Genomic DNA, 25,104 nt, shown 5'->3' with positions numbered 1-25,104 from the left:
TTTGCCTTTTCTGAAGCCAGCTTGCTGTGGGATCAGACATGGGTCTATTTTTTCCATAATTCTATGCAAAATAAGTCTCTCCGGAATTTTGTAGAGGTGGCACAACAGGGAGATTGGTCTGTAGCTTTTTGGGTCATTACGGTCTTTTCCTGGCTTCAAGATGGCGATGACTCTTGCTTTCCTCCAGATTTTGGGGACCTGACAGGATGCAGTGCAGTTGTTCTTCAGCTCCAGCAGCCAGCGCCTTGCTTTTGGGCCAAAGTTCTTGATTTGTCCCATCCGTAGATCATCCAGGCCAGCTGCTTTGCCATTTTTGCATTTATTGAGAGCCATGTCCAATTCAGTAGATGTAAAGGGTTCATGGAGGTTGTTGTTCTCAATCTCTGGTTGTCTGGCTATTGGTTTTTTTCCTACTTTGGTGGCAAAGTTGGGTTTCCCATGACTCTGGTGATTATATGTTTTTAATGGTTTTTATATGGTTTTTATAGTGCTAAGTTGAATGTTTTTAATTGTATCTTTTATTTATTTATTGTGTCAGGAGCAACCAGACAGTTCAGCAGTGGAACTCTCTGCCCCGGAGTGTGGTGGAGGCTCCTTCTTGGTAAGCTTTTAAACAGAGGCTGGATGGCCATCTGTCAGGGGTGCTTCCAACTCTATGATTGCATGACTGCCATTTTACCAAATGGTTATGGCATCATTTTTCAAAAAGTTATGACTTCTAACAAGATCATGCATTTCCAAAAATCATAAAATCTCCAAAAGGTTCTGGTGATTTCCATTTTCCAAAAATTTAGCCCAAAAAGGTAAACATTAGATTCAAGTAAATGTGGTGTATAGATTGAGAGAGGTGGACCTTCAAATACTGAAGTCTGAAGTAATTTAAGGTTTCAAATTCCATTATCAGCAGCTTGAATTCACATGAGAAACTTACTAATAACCAGGGCAATTCTTTTAAAATCAGTAAGGTGTACTCACATAACTTCCAAATCATCGACATGTTAATAAGTTGTGAGCATTGAAACTGTGATGGTAGTGAGCAAAGAGGACATTGTGCCAAAAATCAACAACCAAAAACCAGCCTGATTCTATTTTCAAAGACCAAACAGGTTGGAAGCTTATCAACAAAGGCAAGGGAGGAATCAAATACGAGTGTTTCTCCGCAAAGGTAGCCTGCAACCAGGCAGGGGTTATATTTGGAGCGAGAGGCCTCCTGCATTAGAGAAATTCCAGACATTCCCGCCTTTGCATTTCTGCACAGTTGAAAAGACCGATTACGGTCTGAAATAGCCCAAGCCAGTAAACAAGTCCAGGATCACACATGCCGATTCTATAGCAGCAATGTCAACAAAGGCCTTTACCGGTAGGTAGGTAGGTAGCAGCCTCGGGCGTTTTACATGCCTTCATTCAGGAGGAAGGAGGGAATATATCTCTCCATGCTAAAGGAAATAGTATACATCATAGCTGTATGTCGCTCTCCAAGATTTTTGGGCTATCCAGCAAAGATAGCTTTTAAAAAAATTAGGGGATCAAGGAAACTTTCTTAATTGCCAATTGAATAGAGAAGTGCAAGGAAAGGGAAAAACTATTATTATTATTATTATTATTACTACTACTACTACTATTATTATTATTAAGGCAGAGACATCTCCAGCCCATCCCTTGTTTGGGCATCAGCCAGCACGCCAATGACTTAAATCAAGAAATAGTTTTCTTAGGTCTACAGAGACACTCGCTGGAACACCTCAGCAAGCGAGAGTTCAAAAGTGGCAGGCTCAAACCCAGCACCTCAATCCGTGGGTGATATCAGATGAGAGACTCCCCCCTGGGCACACAAAAGACTGGGCAACTTGGAAGGCACTGAACAGACTGCGCTCTGGCACCACGAGATGCAGAGCCAATCTTAAGAAATGGGGCTATAAAGTTGAATCCACGACATGCGAGTGTGGAGAAGAGCAAACCACAGACCACCTGCTGCAATGCAACCTGAGCCCTGCCACATGCACGATGGAGGACCTTCTTACGGCAACACCAAAGGCACTCCAAGTGGCCAGATACTGGTCAAAGGACATTTAATCAGCTACCAAGTTTGCAAAATGTGTGTGTGTTTTTTTTATCTGTTTGTTTGCTTTGTCCTGTTAGAAATGTGGTACAGTGTTCTGGTTGCGGATGACACGATAAATAAATAAATTATTATTATTATTATTATTGGGTTGCTGTGCATTTTCCGGGCTGTATGGCTATGTTCCAGAAGCATTTTCTCCTGACGTTTCACCCACATCTATTGCAGGCATCCTCAGAGGTTGTGAGGTCTGTTGGAAACTAGGAAAATAGGGTGTGTGTGTATACATCTATATCTACATCTACATCTCTCAGCAATATGTCCTCAAAATGCACTTTATTATTGATTTAGGATTAATTTGCACATCCTATCCCCTCCGAAAATGCTATCCCAATTATCTCCTACCTTGCTCATGCCCAGCATTATTTTTAAAATTTTAAATTTACATTTGGCCCAGCCATAGGTCTTTAAACGCTTGTTGTGTTACTGTATTGCTTATTTTTATTTTTGTTTATGAATTATATTTTAACTGTTTTTGTATTTTTTGTTTGCTATTGCTTTATTATTGTTGTATTGTGGGCTCGGCCTCATGTACGCAGCACCGAGTCCCTTGGGGAGATGGTAGAGGGGTATACATAAAGTTTTATTATTATTCTTATTATTATTATCTGTGGAATTATGTGCAGGGTGGAAGAACTCTTTGTGGCAGGCATCCTGTAAGGTTGTGAGGTCTGTTGGAAACTAGTTAAGTGGGGTTTATATCCCTGTGGAATGGTGTCCAGGGTGAGAGACAAGTGCGAATGTTGCAATTGGCCATGTAGATTAGCATTTAACTGTCTTGCAGTTTCAAAGCATGGCTGCTTCCTGCCTGGGGGAATCCTTTGTTGGGAGGTGTTAGCTAGCCCTGATTGTTTCCTGTCTGGATTTCTCCTGTTTTCTGAGTGTTGCTCTTTATTTACTGTTATGATTTCAGAGTTTTTTAATACAGGCAGCCAGATTGCGTTCCTTTTCATGGTTTCCTCCTTTCTGTTGAAATTTCCCACCTGCTCCATGTGGATTTCAGTGGCTTTTCTGTGTAGTCTGACATGGTGGTTGTGAGAGTGGTCCAGCATTTCTGTGTTCTCCAATAATATGCTCTGTCTAGGTTGGTTCATCAAGTGCTCTGCTATGGCTGACTTCTCTGGTTGAATCAGTTTCATGCAGGAAGCAGCCAGGCTTCGAAGCTGCAAGGCCATTCAATGCTAATCAAGCTGGCCAATTGCAATATTCACACTTGTCTCCCACCCTGGACACCATTCCACAGGGATATAAACCCCACTTAACTAGTTTCCAACAGACCTCACAACCTTAGAGGATGCTTGCCACAAACACAGGCAAAACATCAGGAGAGAATGCTTCTGGAACATGGCCAGACAGCCTGGAAAAACCACAGCAACCCAGTTATTCCAGCCATGAAAGCCTTCAATAACTTGTTATAATTATAATTATGTTTATTTATACCCCGCTTTTTCTCTCCACAGAGCAACTCAAAGCAACCTACATTAAAAGCATTTCAATAAGGAAGGAGAACCATTAAGAATGTGATTAATCAGTTCTAATATATTGGCTTAATTCTACATCTCCAGCATTAATTACTAGGCCACTTAAAATATATTTTCCATTAATCAATAAAGTACAAATAAATTAACTGTAAGCATAACTAAAGGCAGAGGAAAATGTTTTAATTGTATGGCTCAACATGCTTCTGAAATGTTCTGAGGTTGGAAATTAGGTGGAGAATTTATTACTAGAATAAGAGGAGGGCGAAACCAACTTCGAGGAACAATAACGGCTTGATTTCCGAGCAGAAAATTGACTTCAGCTTTGCATAAACAACGCCATCCCTTTAAGCCTCCTGACAGACAGTTGGTCTTGGAAAACAACGCTCAATCTGAAAGCAGAGCCTATTAAAAAGCATAATGTTTCTAAACAGCATCTGTTATGTACTAATAAGCATTACTTAAAGGACACAGGCCTTTAATTGCTTCCAAACGTGCACTTAGTAAAACACACACACACACACCGAAGGCCGCAAGGCAACTTTAAGCAAAAACATCACGTGACCCCGCAGGAATCCACACAATACAAAAGGGTTTGCGTTTAATTTGGCTGGACATTGTACCGCCCTGACAAAAGTGCCGGGACGGACGCTGCCTTTTTGTCTTTGCAAATTCTATGAAAACGTTTGCAGAGCTTCCCAAGAATGAATGGCAAAGAATGACATCACGGCGATTGGCCATCTGTTGCAAGCAAAACTACATTGCTAAGGCTGGCCACCAGAATGGAGTTTTGAACATGAGAAGTGCGATATTTTAAATGCGAAATTAAGTAAAGTCTATGCAGAGGCGGCCCTAGGTAATTTTCAACGGTAAGCAAACAGTATTTTGGTGCCCCTCCCCCCAACCAATCGTTGATATATATTTTCTGTTCGTTGTGGGAGTTCTGTGTGCCATATTTGGTTCAATTCCATCATTGGTGGAGTTCAGAATGCTCTTTGATTGTAGGTGAACTATACATCCCAGTAACTACACTTGCCGCTCTTGCTCCCTTGCCTGGCCCGCTTTGGGTCCGGAGGCGTGCCTGAAGACCCCAGTGTGCGCACCAAAAGTCACCTCTTCTCCTGACTTTCTCCTCAGCCATTGGGACCAAGAGAGAAAGAGAGAGAGGTGGAGATGCCCACGTTTCCTGAAGGTAGGCGCAAAAACAAAGGAGGGAGCGGAAGTGGGACATACCTCCAGCCGGAGGCTCTCTCTCTCTCTCTCTTTCTCTCTCTCTTGGTCCCAATGGCTGAAGAGAAAGTCAGGAGAAGAGGCGACTTTTGATGCGCACGCTGGGGTCTTCAGACACGGCTCTGGACCCGAAGAGGGCCAGGTGCGGTGGCTCTGCCCCTTGGCCCACCTGCGGATTGGGGAGAGGAGAGGAGGCGGGTGGAGCGCCGGGGGATCAGGAAAGGGAGCCGGTCATGGGAAAAGGATCGAACGCGGAGAATGATTGAGCGCCGGCTCTGCTCGCGTACCCTGTGGCCGGGTGGAGCAGGAACAAGTGGGGCTAGGTGAGGCTCAAGGGCCTGGCTCCTTTGGGAAGAGGATCGCCCAGCAGCGAGGCAAGAAAGCCGAGGCTCCCCCCGGACTGCTAGGGCTGTTGTGAGCCGAGGGGGCGCTCCTCAAGTGGTGGTCGAGGGGCATTTACAGAGGCGTCTCTGCGCCCCTGGCAAAAAAAAGTGTTCTGCGACCGCTTACTTCGCATAATGGATGAGCCGCCCCTGAGTCTATGGAGGGAGAGTTATGAATGTTTATACACATGACGAACTATGACAGCGCAAGAATGGCAAACTTTGTGAGCCAGTCTGACAATGGTGGATCCGCGCTACTGGTACTTCTCGACCTTACCGCTGCGTTTGACACCGTTGACTACGATCTAATGATTCACCGTCTTGCCATGTCCAGAGTTCGTAGTCAGGCCCTCAATTGGTTCAACTCATTTCTCTGGAACTGGAGTCAACGCGTGGAATACATGGATCAAGTCTCCGATAGATCCCCCCTCCTATGTGGGGTCCCCCAAGGTGCAATTCTCTCTCCTCTTCTCTTCAACATCTACGTTAGACCCCTTGCTAGTTTGGCTCGGAGTTTCGGCCTGGACTGCTACCAATATGCAGACGATACCCAACTCCTTCTGCGCCTGGAGCAACGTCAATTCCAGACAATTTCACCCTATGTCTGGAACCTCAGATAGGCAGATGACACCACTCTGACGGCTGAAAGCGAGGAGGAGCTGAGGAGCCTTCTAATCAAGGTGAAAGAAGAAAGCGCAAAAGCTGGGTTGCAGCTAAACATCAAAAAAACCAAGATCATGGCAACAAGAATGATTGACAACTGGGAAATAGAGGGAGAAAATGTGGAGGCCGTGACAGACTTTGTATTTCTGGGTGCAAAGATGACTGCAGATGCAGACTGTGGCCAGGAAATCAGAAGGCGATTACTTCTTGGGAGGAGAGCAATGTCCAGTCTCGATAAAATAGTAAAGAGTAGAGACATCACACTGGCAACAAAGATCCGCATAGTCAAAGCCATGGTATTCCCCGTAGTAACCTACGGATGTGAGAGCTGGACCTTAGGGAAGGCTGAGCGAAGGAAGATTGATGCTGTTGAGATGTGGTGTTGGAGGAAAGTTCTGAGAGTGCCTTGGACTGCAAGAAGATCCAACCAGTCCATCCTCCAGGAAATAAAGCCCGACTGCTCATTGGAGGGAAGGATACTAGAGACAAAGTTGAAGTACTTTGGCCACATCATGAGGAGACAGCAAAGCCTGGAGAAGACAATTATGCTGGGGAAAGTGGATGGTAAAAGGAAGAGGGGCCGCCCAAGGGCAAGATGGATGGATGGAATCCTTGAAGTGACTGGACTGACCTTGAAGGGGCTGGGGGTGGTGACGGCCGACAGGGAGCTCTGGCGTGGGCTGGTCCATGAGGTCATGAAGAGTCGGAGACGACTGAACGAATGAACAACTGGAAGCTCTGTCAAACTGGCTACGTGCTAGCAGACTGAAGGTGAACCCGGCGAAGACTGAGATTCTCTGGCATGGCCGCCCGACAGGTCTGACTCCTCCATTACCCACCTTCGATGGTGCCGCCCTATCTCCATCGACCACTGTTAAGAGCTTAGGCGTCATCCTGGATTCACAGCTGACAACGGAAGCTCAGGTCGCTGCTGCCAGCAAACAGGCCTTTTTCCATCTACGACAAGCGAGCAACTGGCACTCTACCTATCTGACGAGGCTCTGGCAACTGTCATCCATGCCACGGTCACGTCTAGGCTGGACTATTGCAATGCCCTGTATGTGGTTCTTCCGATGTCTACGACCCGAAAGCTTCGTATTGTTCAGAATGCGGCAGCCAGGCTACTCACAAGAACGCCCATGAAATGCCATATAACACCAGTGCTGCAACATTTACATTGGCTTCCAACTGAGTACCATGACCTGTATAAGATGCTAGTTCTGACCTTTAAAACTCTTTACAGCCAGGGTCCATCGTACGTTAGGGACCGCCTCTCCTTCTCCCATCATCGGAGGTCGCAACAACCAGCCCAACGTGACTTGCTCTATATACCGGGTCCTAGAGAAGTGCACTTGGCTTTTTCTATTTCTGCCCCTGCCTTGTGGAATTCCTTGCCACCCTACATGAGAGCCATGCGTGACTTCGGGCCTTTTACTCTCGCACTTAAGACCTGGCTTTTTACTAGAGCATTCGATCTCTGTTAATTTTTAATTTTTATATGTATGTATTTTATCTTTTATAATTTAGCTGTAAATCGCCTAGAGCATTCTCGGATGGAGGGCAATTAATAAGTTATTAAATAATGATGATGGTGATGATGATGTGCATTCATGGGAGCAATACATAATCCTAGAATAAGAAGAGGCCCCAAAGACCATCCCGTTCAACATTGGAATCAATATTATTCCAGGTGAGAAGGTCTAACCAGAGCAGAGTATTGGGGATTATGACTTCCCTCGGTCTAGACCAGGCCTAGGCAAACTTGGACCCTCCAAGTGTTTTTGGACGTCAACTCCCATAATTCCTAAGCCTACCTGATCCTGATAAAACAGGACCTCCCTACCTGCGTGACCGCATCTCCGTTTATGAACCCACGCGCTCACTTCGTTCATCCGGAGAGGCCCTGCTCGCGATCCCACCTGCGTCGCAGGCGCGTTTGATGGGGACGAGGGACAGGGCCTTCTCTGTGGTTGCCCCCCGACTTTGGAACACCTTCCCCAAAGACATTAGACTAGCACCCACGTTGGCAGTCTTTAGGAAGAATTTGAAGACCTGGCTATTCCGATGTGCCTTTCCAGAATAGGATAACCTCCAGCACTACGTCCCAGAAGCACTTTACTAGAGTTTAAGAGTCTCTGCACATTGCACTTGCCCAGAATTCCAACATACTACCTCACACACCCAGCACTTTTTAACCTGTACCCATCATTGGCCCAGCCCTGGTTTTATTGCGTTATAGTGTAATGTTTTGTTGTGTTATTGCTTATGTTTTTAATTTGCTTTGCATCGTATTGTTATTGTCTGTTGTCCCGACCCCCAGGTTGAGAACCACTGTTCTAAAGACTGGCAGTGTTGGGGCCTGCCTGATGTCCTTGGGGAGGGAGTTCCAGAGTCATGGGGCCACCACCGAGAAGGCCCTGTCCCTCGTTCCCACCAATCGCGCTTGCGATGCAGGTGGGATCATGAGCAGGGCCTCTCCAGATGAACGAAGAGATCGTGTGGGTTGGTATACGGAAATGCAGTCACGCAGGTAGAACTTCCTGACTGTTCTGCAGTGGAACTCTCTGAAGTGTGATGGAGGCTCCTTCTTTGGGGGCTTAGAAACAGAGGCTGGGTGGCTCTCTGTTAGGGGTGGTTTGGAGGCGATTTTCCTGCTTCTTGGCAGAATTGGGTTGGACTGGGTGGCCCAGGATTATAGGATTCAGGCCTGGGCCAACTTGGGCCCTCCTTCCCTCCCTCTCTCCGGTTGTTTTGGACTCCAACTCTGAAGGAGGAAAGGAAAGGGCTTGAGGCTGTTAGGAATGGTGGGAGCTGGAGTCCAAACACCCGGAGGGAAGGCCGAAGGAGGCCCAGGCCTGATCAACATTTCCAAACCTGCTCTAAATATATTGTCGAAGGCTTTCATGGCCGGAATCACTGGGTTGTTGTATGTCTTTCCAAGCTATATGGCCATGTTCTGGAGGCAATTTTTCTCCTGACGTTTCGCCTGCATCTATGGCAAGCATCCTCAGAGGTAGTGAGGTCTGTTGGAAGTAGGAAAAATGGGTTTATATATCTGTGGAATGAACAGGGTGAGACAAAGGACTTTTGTCTGCTGGAGCCAGGTGTGAATGTTTCAACTGACCACCTTGATTAGCATTCAATGGCTTGGAAGTGCCTGGGGGGAATCTTTTGTTGAGAGTGATTTTATGTGCCTGTTTGTTTCCTCTCTTGTTTTGCTGTTGTAATTTTTGAGTTTTTTAATACTGGTAGCCAGATTTTGTTCATTTTCATGGTTTCTTCCTTTCTGTTGAAATTCTCCACATGCTTGTGGATTTCAATGGCTTCTCTGTGTAGCCTGACATGGTGGTTGTGAGAGTGGTCCAACCTTTCTGTGTTCTGAGATAAAATGCTGTGTCCAGGTTGGTTCATCAGGTGCTCTGCTATGGCTGACTTCTCTGGTTGGAGTAGTCTGCAGTGCCTTTCATGTTCCTTGATGCATGTCTGGGCAATGCTGCGTTTGGTGGTCCCTCTGTAGACTTGTCCACAGCTGCATGGTACACGGTAGACTCCTGCAGAGGTGAGAGGATCCCTCTTGTCCTTTGCTGAACGTAGCATTTGTTGGATTTTCTTGGTGCGTCTGTAAGTGGTAAAATCACTGTATTGTCGAAGGCTTTCATGGCTGGAATCACTAGGTTCTTGTGGGTTTTTTCGGGCTATAGGGCCATGTTCTAGAGGCATTTCTCCTGACGTTTCGCCTGCATCTATGGCAAGCATCCTCAGAGGTAGTGAGGTCTGTTGGAATTAGGACAATGGGTTTATATATCTGTGGAATGACTGGGGTGGGGCAAAGAGCTCTTGTCTGTTGGAGCTAGGTGTGAATGTTTCAGCTGACCACCTTCATTAGCATTTGAAAAAATTACAACAGCCAAACAGCAGAGAGGAAACAACCAGGCACATCTTAACACCTCTCAATAGAACATTTTCCCAGGCTCAGCCAGGCCTTCAAATGCCAATGAAGGTGGTCAGCTGAAACATTCACACCTAGCTCCAGCAGAGAAGAGCTCTTTGCCCCACCCCAGCCATTCAACAGATATATAAACCCATTGTCCTAATTCGAACAGACCTCACTACCTCTGAGGATGCTTGCCATAGATGCAGGCGAAACGTCAGGAGAAATGCCTCTAGAACATGGCCCTATAGCCCAAAAAAACCTACAAGAACCTGGTAAAATCACTCTCAACAAAAGATTCCCCCCAGGCACTTCCAAGCTATTGAATGCTAAACAAGGTGGTCAGCTGAAACATTCACACCTAGCCCCAGCAGACAAAAGTCCTTTGTCCCACCCTGGTCATTCCACAGATATATAAACCCATTTTTCCTACTTCCAACAGACCTCACTACCTCTGAGGATGCTTGCCATAGATGCAGGCGAAACGTCAGGAGAAAAATTGCCTCCAGAACATGGCCATATAGCCCGGAAAAACCTACAACAACCCACTGTTCTAAATACTCCATTTCCTCAATCCCACAGAGTGGAGAGAGGCCTGCCTGCAGAGGCGGAAGGAGCAGAAGTGTGCAGCTCCTCCTCCTCCTCCCAAGACAAGCCTCGATTGCCAAGGAAGAGGCCTGCTTCCGCCCAGCCTTACCCTGGGCCGCCGCCATTCGCTTCCTCCTCCTCGGCCTTTCCTCCTCCTTCCTGGCCCACCCATCTCGGCCTTCCTCTCTCCTCCCATTTTGGAGGCACACGCCTCTTTTCAGCTAAGGCTTCCAGGCATACAACGTGTGTGTGTGTATGCGTGTTTGGATACAGAGGTAGATACAGAACAGACAAGCAATATATGTGTGTGTGTGTATATATATATATATACATGTGCCTTTCACCTTCAGAACACACACACACACACACACAAGCAATATATATATATGTATGTATGTGTACATATCCTTTCACCTTCAGAACAGACAAGCAATATATATATATATATATATATATATATATATATATATATACAAGCAATATATATTTGTGTGTGTGTATATATATATATACATGTGCCTTTCACCTTCAGAACAGACAAGCTATACATATATATATATATATATAAACAAGCAATATATATATGTGTGTGTGTGTATATATATATATATACATGTGCCTTTCACCTTCAGAACAGACAAGCTATACATATATATATATATAAACAAGCAACATATATATATATGTGTGTGTGTATATATATATACATGTGCCTTTCACCTTCAGAACAGACAAGCTATACACATATATATATATATAAACAAGCAACATATATATATATATATATGTGTGTGTGTGTGTGTGTGTGTGTATATATATACATGTGCCTTTCACCTTCAGAACAGACAAGCTATACATATATATATATATACACAAGCAATATATATATGTGTGTGTGTATATATATATATATACATGTGCCTTTCACCTTCAGAACAGACAAGCTATACATATATTTATATAAACAAGCAATATATATATGTATATGTATATATATACACATGTGCCTTTCACCTTCAGAACAGACAAGCTATATATATATATATATATATACACACACACAAGCAATATATATATGTGTGTGTATATAAATACATGTGCCTTTCACCTTCAGAACAGACAAGCAATATATATATGTGTGTCTTTCACCTTCAGAACAGACAAGCTATATATATATATATATATATATAAGCAATATATATATACACACACACACAAGCAATATATATATATATGTGTATATATATAGACATGTGTCTTTCACCTTCAGAACAGACAAGCTATATATATATATATATACAAGCAATATATATATATATGTATGTATGTATATATATGTGTGTGCCTGTCACCTTCAGAACAAACAAGCTATATATATATACATGTGCCTTTCGCAGCTTGGGAGTGATCCTGGATTCACCGCTGAGCCTGGAACCCCAGGTCTCGGCGGTGGCCGGGAGAGCTTTTGCGCAATTAAAACTTGTGCACCAGTTGCGCCCGTACCTTGGGAAGTCTGATCTGGCCACGGTGGTCCACTCTCTTGTTACATCCCGAATAGACTACTGCAACGCTCTCTACGTGGGGTTGCCCTTGAAGACTGTTCGGAAACTTCAACTAGTCCAGCGAGCGGCAGCCAGATTGCTCACCGGGGCGACATACAGGGAGCATACCACCCCCCTGCTATGCCAGCTCCACTGGCTGCCGGTTCAGTTCCGAGCACAATTCAAGGTGCTGGTCTTGACCTATAAAACCCTATACGGTTCCGGTCCAGTGTATCTGTCCGAACGTATCTCCCGCTACGTCCCACCTCGGAGCTTGAGATCATCTGGGGAGGCCCTGCTCTCGACCCCACCACTCTCACAAGTGAGGCTGGTGGGGACGAGGAGCAGGGCCTTCTCAGTGGTGGCCCCTCACCTGTGGAACTCACTCCCCCGGGGAAATCAGAGCATCACCATCCCTCCTCTCCTTCAGGAGGAGGGTGAAACTTGGTTGTGGGACCAGGCTTTTGGGCAACCGGGCAATTAAAGACCAGCAGGATGGACAAAATGGTATTAAAAGCGGATCTATGAGACAGCAAACACTGACAACGTAAGGGAGGAATTTAGGTTTGTATTGATTTTATTGATTTTATTGATTTTTACTGGAATAATGCATGCAGCTGTTAGTAACTGTGAAATTTTACTGTAAGTTGTGATGATTGTTGTGATGCTGGCATCTAATCGTTGCCTTTACTGTGTAAGCCGCCCTGGGTCCCCTTCGGGGTGAGAAGGGCGGGGTAAAAGAACCCCAAATAAATAAATAAATATATACATGTGCCTTTCACCTTCAGAACAGACAAGCTCTTTATATATATATATATAGAGAGAGAGAGAGAGAGAGAGAGAGAGAACTTGTCTGTTCTGAAGGTGAAAGGCACATGTATATTAAAAATAATCCTGCCTATATATGTGTGTGTGTGTGTGTGTGTATGTATGTATACATACATACACACACACACATACACACACATGTATAGTATATAAATTTGTGTTTGGATTGATAGATTATGTGTGTGTGTATACACACACATATACATATATACAGTATGTAAATGCATGTATGGATAGATACTCTCTGTGTGTATAGACACACACACACACCTGCAGTATATAAAAGTGTGTGTACACATTCCACAGATATATAAGTCTCACTTGTCTAGTTTCCAACAGTTTCCTCAACCTCTGAGGATGCCTGCCATAGATGTGTGCGAAATGTCAGGAGAGAATGCTTCTGGAACATGGCTAGGCAGCCCCAAAAACTCACAGCAACCTAAGAATATATTTATATCCTGCCACCCCCTCCCAAAAGGGACCCAGGGCAGCTTACATGGCAACAGAAGTGCAATACATAAACATATCAGTACCTAAACGTTTGCCCACACAACACCAAATTACATAAAACAACAACTTACAACTTAATTTAGAATTAAGCTAGTTTTAGACTCTCCGTAATCTCAAATGGAATCTGTGGAGCCAGGTAGATTATAAATCCGAAGTGTCACATAAAGTTCTTTTTTGTTAATCTGGCACTAAGATGGTAACATACAAAAATAGACCAGATGGGATTATTTCCAATGTGACTTCAGAATTAGACTTGAAATCAATACCTAAGATGATGATTCTGTGAAGTCACTTAAGAGAGGGTGAAGCATTAAGAGGTGTGCAGCCCATCCAAAGACCCCGGGGGGACTTGTGTAATTAAAATGATCTCACATCATGTGAAACCAGATCTGTCCCTGTTTGGCAAAGAGCTTTCCCACTGGCCAATGGGAAGATGGGCAGTCTGGAACAGATGGTAAAAGAATATCATATCAACAGCTGTGGTCAAGTATGTTTACCAATGAAGAGAGGGTTGATTATGGGTGCCGGGGATAAAGGATTTCCTTCGTAACCCAGGCTAAATGGACATCAGTTCCAACACAGTGGTGGTTACGGGTAAGGCTTTGACGGAACAAAAATGTGCAATGTGCTCTCTGCTTTTAGTCAGTATACGTAATAGCCCTGATATCGAGCTAGAATTTGGAGGCTCCTGCCTAGGAGAGAGGAGCCCTTAGACCCACCAAAGAGAGTCCGAAACCCTTGGCAAGCGAAAGAGGAGAAAGGCCCAGAATTTTCCCTGATTTTTCCCAAATAAATCTCACCAAGGTTGAAGAAAAGTCATCGAGGTTTATTTAGCGATCCAGCTGGAAAGGATGCAGAGCTGCGATCATTTGCCAGCAGAGCATAAAGAAATACATTTGATACAGCCATTTATATAGAGTTTTCAAAGTTGCAGAGTTCAAACTTCCCGCCCCAACCTCCCTGCCGCCCTCCACTGTGATTGGACAATGGGCGAACAGTTGGGAGGCACCCCTGGACCAATCAGGAAGTTCCAGTGGTCCGTAGGGTCCAATGGAGAGGCTCCTGCCATCTAGCGGCGATAGCAAATAAGGAAAGAGGGAGGCAGGATGATAGAACACAAAGGAATCTTGTGAATGAATTCTAAAAAAAAATGCCATGTGGCCTGCGAGACAAAGAGGGAGTCTCAAGCAAGCCTGATCTATTGTGTTTTGATTGGAATGAATCAACATGTGTAAAGGCAAATCCGGATTTTACTAGCCAGCAAATATGAAGACAATGAGGGCGAAACTGGGGTGAATGTTCCTTAGTGGGAAGTTAGTTAAATCAACCAGTGCAAAGGTGGGGGCTTTTCGAGGGTCCCCTAACCTCAAGGTAGAAAAATGATTAGGGGTCTGCCAGGGGGCAAACAGCATTGTTGGGCAATCCTCCGAGAACAAAGCTGCCTGCCAGTTTATTTTTCATGCAAAAGGAAATTGTGGATTGGGGTCTTTGGAATATCTGGAGCTCTGCGGTTTCTGGAGGGGACGGGGATTTCTTCATAAGGGAAGGGAAGGAAAAAAGGTCAAGGGAAGGCGACTAGTACAAAGGAAAATATGAAAATATATACATTTGATGTAGCAGGAACCATGTGCCTATAATTCATAACAGGAAAAGTCCATATAAAAGTATGTTTTTGAAAGGGAAACAAAAGGGTTCATGGGAAATGATTTAAAACATGAAATTCATGAGAAAAGGTCCAAAAGGTTTCACTGAGCCAGTCAAGGAAGTCCTGCAGCGTTGAGGTTGAGATTTATTCTTGGCCTTTTGCAGAACTATACGTTATTATCTCTTATTTGGGGGGGGGGGGGGCACGCTCAGCTTCAGCCCTGTAGTTTGTCAGAAACTATTCCTAGGAAATGGGGGTCCCATCTAGCAAACTTTGGCCCTCCGGGTGTTTTTGATTTCAGCTCCCACAATGTGGGTATGCAGATGATCCCTTGATTGACTGGAGTGTCCAGTTCCAAGAGTGCCCAGGGGTGCTCTTGAAGCACTCTTGGGGGAAAATAGACCTTGACATATGCGATGTATAGTTCACCTAAAATCAAAGAGCATTCTGAACTCCACCAATGATGGAATTGAACCAAATATGGCACACAGAACTCCCATGATGAACAGAAAATATATATCAATGATTGGTTGGGGGGGCGGCGCCAAAATACTGTTTGCTTACCATTGAAAATTATCTAGGGCCACCTCTGGGAATGGGCCGACTTGGGCCCTCCCTCCAGGTGTTTTGGACTTCAGCTCCCACAATGTGGGTATGCAGATGATCCCTTGATTGACTGAAGTGTCCAGTTCCAAGAGGACAAAGGCATGGGCAGGGGCGGCTCAACCCATTACGCAAAGTAAGCATTCAAGGTACAGTTGATTTTGCCCAGGGGTGCTCTTGAGGCACTCTTGGGGGAAAATAGACCTTGACATATGCGAGTTGTAGTTACTGGGATGTATAGGTAAAGGTAGTCCCCTGACTTTAAGTCCAGTCATGTCTGACTCTGGGGTGTGGTGCTCATCTCCATTTCTAAGCCGAAGAGCCAGCGTTGTCCGTAGACACTTCCAAGGTCATGTGGCCGGCATGACTGCATGGAGCGCCGTTACCTTCCCGCAGGAGCGGTACCTATTGATCTACTCACATTTGCATGTTTTCGAACTGCTAGGTTGGCAGAAGCTAGGGCTGACAGCGGAAGCTCACGCCGCTCCCCGGAATCGAACCTGCGACCTTTCGATCAACAAGCTCAGCAGCTCAGTGCTTCAACCCACTGAGCCACCGGGGGCTCCATAGTTCACCTAAAATCAAAGAGCATTCTGAACTCCACCAATGATGGAATTGAACCAAATATGGCACACAGAACTCCTATGACGAACAGAATATATATTTTAATGATTGGTTGGGGGGCGACGCCAAAATACTATTTGCTTACCATTGAAAATTACCTAGGGCCGCCTCTGGGCATGGGCCAACTTGGGCCCTCCCTCCAGGTGTTTTTGGACTTCAAATCCCACCACTCCAAACAGCCTCAGGCCCCTTCCTTTTCTCCCGGAGGACCGAAGTTTGCCCATGCCTGATTTAGCAATTGGGCACATCAATGTTTCCAAGTGGAAGATGATCCAGTAATGCCACTTGCTCAGCAAATCAGATAGTATGTTAGGGGGAGATTGCTATTCTTTCTCCCAGAAAGCTTGCAGTTCTCTATTCCTGTCCCTTCTGAAAATATCTGTTGACATCCTTTCTGTGCAAACTCTCGGTATAGCTAGCTATTTCAGCATTGCCTAAAAAAGAATCACAGATGGAAACGACTTCCCAGTTCCGCCTCGGGAGTCCAAAACTAAACCCACCTCGTATCCAATGTCAGCGTCTCAATTTCAAAACAAGAGGAGCGCCGTGCACCGTTTTATCAAAATGAGAATGTGTTTGTGTGCGCTCAAAAAGAAAGTGTTGAAAGAGGACGAAGGCATGCCTCACGGGCCAGCACCCGTCACAAGGACCACATTTGGACTTTTTCTCGCCTGTGGTGAGCAGTGACGCCTCATGCTTGCAAGACCCAACCCGTTACAAAGAGACTGGACTTTAAAAGGTTAAGACTCTCTTGGAATGCTGCTGCATGCTGCCATTGCTCTCTGTTACGCCACTGGTTGCTCTAAAGGCAATTATTATTTATAAGCTTGACATGTGCTGGATGGTTTTCGTCCCTAGGCCGGTTGAGGACACAAGGCAGAGTTTGAAGTGACATCAACAAGAACCTCTGTCTTGCTATTTCCAATGTACAGTCACTAAAAAAATATTTGAGTGTTCATTAAAAGAGCTGTAAGACCGGGGGGGGGGGGGGGGGGATCAGTTCAGAGGTCTCTGTTGTAAGAAAGGTGACAAGAACATGAAGGACTCAATAGGGCTCAAACAAGGATGGAGTCATGGTGAAAGCCTCCCTCTTCTGCTCACCAATCCACCTGCAATTTACGTAACTTAAGACTCTCTTAACTTAAGACTATTTACGTAACTTAAGACTTAAGAGCCCCCGGTGGCACAGTGGGTTAAAGCACTGAGCTGCTGAGCTTGTTGATCGAAAGGTCGCAGGTTTGATTCCGGGGAGCGGTGTGAGCTTCCGCTGTCAGCCCTAGCTTCTGCCAACCTAGCAGTTCGAAAACATGCAAATGTGAGTAGATCAATAGGTACCGCTCCAGCGGGAAGGTAACGGCGCTCCATGCAGTCATGCCGGCCACATGACCTTGGAGGTGTCTACGGACAACGCTGGCTCTTCAGCTTAGAAATGGAGATGAGCACCACACCCCAGAGTCAGACATGACTGGACTTAATGTCAGGGGACTACCTTTACCTTTACCTATATGGTTTTTATAGTGCTAAGTTGAATGTTTTTAATTGTATCTTTTATTTATCGTGTCAGGAGTAAATAAACAGTTCAGCAGCAATATATATGTGTGTGTGTGTGTGTGTGTGTGTATATATTGCTTGTCTTTCACCTTAAGAACAGACACGCAATATATATGTGTGTGTGTGTGTGTGTATGTGTGTGTGTGTGTATTGCTTGTCTTTCACCTTAAGAACAGACAAGCAATATATGTGTGTGTGTGTGTGTGTGTGTGTATAGATAGATAGATAGATAGATAGATAGATAGATAGATAGATAGATATCCCGGTGGCGCAGTGGGTTAAAGCACTGAGCGGCTGAGCTTGTTGATCGAAAGGTCGCAGGTTCAATTCCGGGGAGCGGCGTGAGCTTCCGCTTTCAGCCCTAGCTTCTGCCAACCTAGCCATTCGAAAACATGCAAATGTGAGTAGATCAATAGGTACCACTCCGGCGGGAAGGTAACGGCGCTCCATGCAGTCATGCCAGCCACATGACCTTGGAGGTGTCTATGGGCAACGCTGGCTCCTCGGCTTAGAAATGGAGATGAGCACCACACCCCAGAGTCAGACATGACTGGACTTAATGTCAGGGGACTACCTTTACCTTTTACTAAGACTCTCTTATCCATCAAAATATACAGTACAAGGAACTCTTCGACAAAGGAACATAGTTTGGAAAGCTGGAAGACATTCCTTCAGTGGGAGTTTAGATTAGATTATCTTTATAGTTCATCCTTGCTTGTACAAGACACCCTGATTTTATATACTATAGAAAGGCAAGATAAATTAGCCGAAACAGTCACATAGTTAAATAAATTTTAGATTTTTTTCACATGTTAGTTATAAAGAAGCAACAAATAGTGTGTATTGTCGAAGGCTTTCGTGGCCGGAATCACTGTGTTGTTGTAGGGTTTTTTTCGGGTTATATGGCCATGTTCTAGAGGCATTCTCTCCTGACATTTTGCCTGCATCTATGAAAAGAACCCAACAGACCTCACTACCTCTGAGGATGCTTGCCATAGATGCAGGTGAAACATCAGGAGAGAATGCCTCTAGAACATGGCCATATAGCCCGAAAAAACCTACAACAACCCAGCAAATAGTGTGTTGCACCCTAGCACTGGAACACCCTTTCACCCAGGACCACACCAGAGTCCAGTGATCCAATATGAGAATGTTTATTAAAGAAAGAATAGGAAAAGGATAAAGGGGATAAATCCACCAAAGTCAGTACAGATATTAAATGGAATTTTCAAAAGAAGCTAGAGCTCAATAGAAGTAATCTCAAAAATGCCAGGATAGTACACAAAGCCAAGGAATCCCAAAAACACAGAATTAAGCCAAAGGTGTATCCATGAACATGAAAACAGGAACTTCTCCAAGGTAAATTTTCCAAAGAAACAAAGACATCAAACATGAAGCAGGGATCTACCTTCGAGACCGCATCACAGTCTACGAACCCACACGCTCGCTCTGGTCATCAGGAGAGGCCCTGCTCGTGATCCCACCCGCCTCGCAGGCGCGTCTGGTGGGGACGCGGGACAGGGCCTTCTCTGTGGTGGCCCCCCGCCTCTGGAATGCCCTCCCGAAAGATCTCAGACAGGCCCCCACCTTGGCGGTTTTTAGAAAAAACCTGAAAACCTGGCTATTCCAACGTGCCTTCTCAGATTAGGAACCCCACTATCAAAGCCCAGAAGCACTTTAGTAGAGTCAAGACCACTCTCAACGCACACCGCACTTATACTTTAATCTCATATCCCCCGACACTTTTTTTCAGCACTTTTAACCCTGTACCCCACTTCAGCCGGCTCAGTTTTTTGTTTTTTTTAATATGTCCCGTTGTATTGTTTATTGCCACTGTTTCTCTGCTTTAACTGTTTTATTTGCTATGTTTGTATTGTTGTATTGTTGTATTGTGTTGTGCTGGGCTCCGGCCTGTTGTAAGCCGCATCGAATCCCTTTGGGAGATGCTAGCGGGGTACACATAAAGTTTAATAATAATAATAATAATCTTGACAATCTTGACAATACAAGAACCCTGAATTGGAATCCTGAACAGGAATCCTGAACTGGAGACTGATCTCCCAAAGCAACCTTGTCTCCTCTGAAAGGCCTGAAACCAAACCAAACCACTTATTTTAAGCCCTCTAAGACACCCATGACATCATGCCTGACACACCTGGACTTCAAGGTCTTAGCTCAGATGTTCTGAGAATATCTAGTTTGCCAGCTTTTCATTCCCTGTGTTCTCAGGTCTAATGAATTCTCCCTGGAAAACTCCCCATCTTCCTTAGGCTTTTTCCTCAAGGGAACTTGAACTTACACTTTCCCCTGTTGCCCCGGAACGACTGCCTGCAATTCTCTCCGATCACTCACATACTCCTCACTTTGAAACCCATCTTACCCCTCATCCTCTGAACATTCAGAAAAATCCTCTGATGCTTGCCAGACTACAACATAATGGTCATGGGCACATGTATCACACCAAAAGAGTGATTCTTAGGGGGTTATTTTTCCTAGATTAAAGAAAAGGGCTGTTTGTTTATCTGTAACTGTAGTTCTTCATGTAGTAATCACTGAACTCAACAACACTTCAGACTTAGAGTTCCTAATATTTGCTTACATTGGACATTTCAAATTTCTGCTTCCAAAAGGACCATCTTTTGAGTTGGCCAGAAGCATTTTTAATTAGTTAACCTAACAGTTAATCAATTGAATCTTGCAATCTCTCATTTTTAATGCAGCTTTGGGAAAGCCCTTCCCTCATGAAAACGTAAGTTAGTTCATCGCCTAAAAGCAATATAAATCATGGGCTTTGCAATGTTAAACTGGTGCAATCATACATTTTCTTTGCTTTCAGGCTTTGGTCCCTTCCGGCAACATTTAGTTAACTCTAGTTGGGAAGCTGCAAAGGTAAGAAAGCTCTTTCTGCTGTAGGAAAACTTGCAATGTCATTATTATTTATCAAACAATCAGTTCAGAGTTTCATAATTATACACAAAGATATGTGATAGTGCAGTGGTTCTCAACCTTTCTAATGCCGTGACCCCTAAATACAGTTCCTCATGTTGTGGTGACCCCCAAACATAAAATTATTTTTGTTGCTACTTTTACTACTGTTATGAATTGTAATGTAAATATCTGATATGCAAGATGTATTTTTATTGTTACAAATTGAACATACTTAAAGCATAGTAATTCATCACAAAAACAATATGCTTGGGGGAGTATGGACAACAGATGATGGGATTTGCAATACCTTCAACCGATTCAGATCTGACTTCCACATACCACTGAGACCCCCACGAATTATAGACCTGGACCAAACTTGGAACAGAAAACCCCCATGACCAACAGAAAATACAGGAGGGGTTTGGGATGAATTGACAGTGATTTAGGGGGAGTGTAGCTCATCTACATCCGGAGAGCAAATCCAAATAACCATGGACCTGGACCAAACTTGGCAGGAATACTCATATATGCCCAAATTTGAACACTAGTGGAGTCTGGGAAAAATAGACCCTGACATTTGGGAGTTGCAGTTGCTTGGAGTTATAGTTCACCTACCATAAAAGAACATTCTGAACACCAACAACAATAGAATTGAACCAAATTTGGCATAGAGAACTCCCACGACCAACAGAAAATACTGGAGAGGTTTGGGGGAAGTTGGGAAAATAGGATTGGAGTTATAGTTCACCTGCCATCAAAGAGCATCTTGAAAATTTCTCCTGAACTTCTCTTACCCATTTGAAGGCTCCGCTGGAAGAGAACAGAGGGGAGGAGGAAGAAGAGCCCAGGGGAGGAGGACGGCAGGCGGGAAGAGAATGGCGCAGGCCAGCAGCAGTATGATTTGTCCTCCTTCTTCCTCCTCCTCGTCACTAGATTAGCCCCCCCCCCCCCCCGCCGGGCCTGGGCCCTCCTGCATTGCACCCAGGGCCCTGGCAGCCATTGCAAGGAGACGGACGTGGCGTTGCAACCCCTCGGAAATGGCCAATCGACCCCTCTGGGGGTTGCAACCCCCAGGTTGAGAACCTCTGTTATAGTATTAAGTTCAGGAGTATTCATCAAGAAAGTGTTCAGAAAATGGAATACATTGTGTGGTCAGTAAAGCAACATAGTAATTCCAAGCTCTTGATACAGAGGTTTTGTGTTAGACTTTTAACATACCAACCATTTCAGGAGATGCAAGAATGCAACCTTGCTTTCCCTAAGAAATGAATAGGCTTCCCTATTAGTATCCCGGCACAAACATCGGTTGCTTTCCTGCATACCATTTTTGGACTTGCCAGTGAGGTCACCATTGGTCATTTGACCATGGCCTCACAGAAGAGTGTTTCACTAAATAGAGAAATTAAGATATGTGAGAGAAAATAAAATGTTAATTGTTTGCTGACATAGTGCGAATGTTTGGGAAAATGGTCACACAACGCTGCATTCTTCGGTGCAATGATGCAATAGCCTCTCCAAGACCATTCGCGGCACAGGAAAAACACAGCTGGCTGTGTTATCCTCATGTGTTTACTTCGCCTGCAAGAATTGTTTGCTTGTTTGTGTCAAACAGTTTATTGAGCACAGCTAATCAATGTTTCCGCTGACAAGGAAATTGTAACAGTTTGCTCAGGAAGCCAACCTTCAAGAACAAATTGGTCCCATTCATGAAGCAGCAGCACCAAGGAAATCTTTCCAATGCTTCGTCTGCCACCTTGCTTGCTAAGCAGCGAAAGCCAGAGAACTTTCAGCTTGCAAAATCAGCTGAAGTTCGTTCCAAACAAGGCCCAGTGTTAAGGAACACAAACAGCAGGCAGACTAAACAAGACTTGACCAGAACTTAGAAGGTCTTAGGACTCAGTGCAAAAAGATAAAAATATGTTGGTTTCACTGCAAAGAAATGCAGTGAAGTGTGTCCAGATTAGACATCCAAAGCTAGCAACATGAATTGGGAGTAACACTACATTCATAGAATTACAGACAGGATCTTCTCAGTGGTGGCCCCTTGGCTGTGGAACACCCTTCCTACAGAAATTAGATCGGCCCCCTCCCTATTGGCATTTTGGAGGAAAGTGAAGACCTGGTTGTTCGAGCAGGCATTTGAATAGGCAGTGTAATGAACATAGGAATAGGGAGCAACGGATGATGAGATTGGATCTTGATTTTGCTTGAGATGCTAATGAGATGTTATATTGATTTTAATCTGTTTATTATATTACTATTTTAATCATTTTTAACTGTTTTTTATGATGTTAAGCATTGAATTTTTGCTATTGTTAACTGCTTTGAGTCGCCCGAGAGCTGAGAAAAGCGGTATATAATTGAAGTAAACAAACAAACAAACAAATTCATGACACTGAAGGAAAGTGCACTGTATTATCTGACAATAGAGGTTTCTATAAGCAATATGCACACTTCCTGTAGTAAGCAATTTGCTTTTATTTATTTATTTATTTATTTACGACTTTTATATGCCACCCTTCTCACCCCGAAGGGGACTCAGAGCGGCTTACAAGGTATATATACATACAATATATTATTAACATAGTACAATATCAGTTTTAAATATTGCTATATTGCACTATATCCATTATACTGTAACATTATTAGTAATATTACATGTAATATAAATATATAAAATATCATATTATTATTAGAAGTATTATATTGCATTACATTACAATATTATAAATATTATAACACCGGGAATGTGGCGCAGCTGGCTGAGTGTCAGCTGCATTAAGATCACTCTGACCAAAAGGTCATGAGTTCGAAGCCAGCCTGGGCTGGAGTGGGTGTCCAGTCATTGTGTAGCCCGTTGTCGACCTTTGCAACCCGAAAGACAGTTGCATCTGTCAAGTAGGAAAATAAGGTACCACCTTGTGTGGGAGGCTAAATTTAACTAATTTATGAGGCCATAAAGAAAAAAGACTCCGGGGAATGTGGAATGCGGAAGAACTTCATCGGTGTCATTGATGGACGATGAAAAGCAGCAGCTTCCCTGGCGGCCAGAAAAAAGTAAAATAGCCTCAGTGTATTTGTCTGTTAAACGTTGTTTGTCAAACTGGCATTGAATGTTTGCCATATATGTGTTTACTATAATCCGCCCTGAGTCCCCTGCGGGGTGAGAAGGGCGGAATATAAGAACTGTAAATAAATAAATAAATGTATTGGAGCCCCCGGTGGCGCAGTGGGTTAAAGCACTGAGCCGCTGAGCTTGTTGATCGAAAGGTCGCAGGTTCGATTCCGGGGAGCAGCGTAAGCTTCCGCTGTCAGCCCTAGCTTCTGCCAACCTAGCAGTTCAAAAACATGCAAATGTGAGTAGATCAATAGGTACCGCTCCGGCGGGAAGGTAACGGCGCTCCATGCAGTCATGCCGGCCACATGACCTTGGAGGTGTCTACGGACAACGCTGGCTCTTCGGCTTAGAAATGGAGATGAGCACCACACCCCAGAGTCAGACATGACTGGACTTAATGTCAGGGGACTACCTTTACCTTTACCTTATCAGTTTCAGGGCCCTTTCTCAAATACGGTTTTTTTGGACCCGATGTATCTTGGAATCTGTGATCGCCTTGAGGGCCAAAGGTTCCCCACCCATGGATGAATATTAAGAAGCTAGGCTACAAAACTATTTGCTATATATATGTATGTATGTCTTTGTATTGCCTGCTACTACATTCTAAACATTTTCTCTGAAGTAATTGTGGTACAAATGTACCACATCATAAAGTTCAAGGGCACTATGTACTTAGCAGAAAATTTGAAAGCACAGGTAGAAATTACATAGAAGGGTTTATGTTCCAAATGACAACATAATTATCAAGATTTTACATTCCAAATGACAACGTAAAAAAATAGCGCACAGAAAAAGAATGTTTGACCAAGTGTTTTGCTTTATTTATATTCTGTGTTTTCTCTGCACAAAGGAGACTCAAAGTAACTAGAGTCGAATCCTATTCTTTCCCATCTCCAGCCATGATTGACAGATTAGAGAGATGGGCCAAAACTAACAAAATGAAGTTCAACAGTGACAAATGCAAGATACTCCACTTTGGCAGGAAAAACGGAATGCAAAGATACAGAATAGGGGACAATGCCTGGTTTGAGAGCAGTACGTGTGAAAAAGATCTTGGAGTCCTCGTGGACAACAAGTTAAACATGAGCCAACAATGTCATGTGGTGGCAAAAAAAGCCAATGGGATTTTGGCCTGCATCAATAGGAGCATAGTGTCTAGATCTAGGAAGTAATGCTACCCCTCTATTCCACCTTGGTTAGACCACACCTGGAATATTGTGTCCAATTCTGGGCACCACAATTGAAGAGAAATATTGATAAACTGGAATGTGTCCAGAGGAGGGCATCTAAAATGATCAAGGGTCTGGAGAACAAGCCCTACGAGGAGCGGCTTAAGGAGCTGGGCATGTTTAGCCTGAAGAAGA

General features: G+C 44.3%; 2 protein-coding genes across 7 annotated transcripts in view; one reads left to right on the top strand and one right to left on the bottom strand.

Annotated features, from left to right (window-relative positions):
* The window catches only part of LOC132762554 (protein FAM169B-like), a 55,079-nt gene extending 44,529 nt beyond the window's left edge, over positions 1–10,550 (bottom strand). For 3 of the 4 annotated variants that reach the window (XM_060755646.2, XM_067471304.1, XM_060755647.2), the window contains exon 1: positions 10,502–10,550. In XM_060755646.2, the coding sequence (XP_060611629.2) occupies positions 10,502–10,517 (16 nt within the window). In that variant the 5' untranslated portion in view covers positions 10,518–10,550. The remainder of the gene's footprint in view (positions 1–10,501) is intronic. The other variant, XM_067471305.1, reaches the window with a different exon arrangement.
* Positions 10,551–13,757: 3,207 nt separating this feature from the next.
* PGPEP1L (pyroglutamyl-peptidase I like) overlaps positions 13,758–25,104 on the top strand; it is a 28,870-nt gene continuing 17,523 nt past the window's right edge. Inside the window, exons 1-2 of one of the 3 annotated variants that reach the window (XM_060755648.2) lie at positions 13,758–13,865; positions 20,531–20,583. In XM_060755648.2, coding sequence (XP_060611631.2) covers positions 13,832–13,865; positions 20,531–20,583 — 87 coding nt within the window. In that variant the 5' untranslated portion in view covers positions 13,758–13,831. Of the gene's footprint in view, positions 13,866–16,649; positions 16,883–17,425; positions 17,459–20,530; positions 20,584–25,104 lie in introns of those variants that run through there. The other 2 variants (XM_067471302.1, XM_067471303.1) reach the window with 2 other exon arrangements.

This window comes from Anolis sagrei, chromosome 9 (assembly GCF_037176765.1).
Source record: "Anolis sagrei isolate rAnoSag1 chromosome 9, rAnoSag1.mat, whole genome shotgun sequence".
NCBI classification, from domain to species: Eukaryota; Metazoa; Chordata; class Lepidosauria; order Squamata; family Dactyloidae; genus Anolis; species Anolis sagrei.
The sequence above is the reverse complement of the archived record's forward strand: the minus strand, read 5'-3'. Positions and strand labels throughout refer to the sequence as shown.